The 300-nt window shown below is 66.0% G+C and overlaps 1 protein-coding gene across 1 annotated transcript in view; it reads right to left on the reverse strand.

The window, feature by feature from the left end:
• The window catches only part of SLC12A8 (solute carrier family 12, member 8), a 113,193-nt gene extending 113,142 nt beyond the window's left edge, over nt 1–51 (reverse strand). The window contains exon 1 of the mRNA XM_015571305.1: nt 46–51. Within this exon, the coding sequence (XP_015426791.1) occupies nt 46–51 (6 nt within the window). The remainder of the gene's footprint in view (nt 1–45) is intronic.
• Nucleotides 52–300: the final 249 nt, after the last annotated feature.

The raw sequence follows: 300 nt of genomic DNA on the forward strand, positions 1-300 counted from the left end.
CTGGGAGGTCAGGACACAGGGACTCGGAGCCAGACCGGATCACACCTCCATGCTGCTCTGCTGGCACGTCCCTTCCCGAGCTCCCAGCCAAGAAGCCAGGCCTCCCCTCGGCCCCAGGGGCCTGCCCCCCACGCTGGACACTGCCCGGCTGCCGGGGGAGTTCTAGCTCAGAGGCGGAAGTCTTTCCTGTGAATAGGGAATCTCTGCACTGAGTAGGGCGTCTAGGAAGGAGGGACCTGCACCTGAAAGCCCCCAGCGGAGGAAACCCTCCCGCAGCCACGAGCTGCGCTGAGTGGGAGG

The sequence above is a fragment of the Myotis davidii genome, unplaced genomic scaffold (assembly GCF_000327345.1).
Source record: "Myotis davidii unplaced genomic scaffold, ASM32734v1 scaffold9, whole genome shotgun sequence".
Lineage (NCBI taxonomy): Eukaryota > Metazoa > Chordata > Mammalia > Chiroptera > Vespertilionidae > Myotis > Myotis davidii.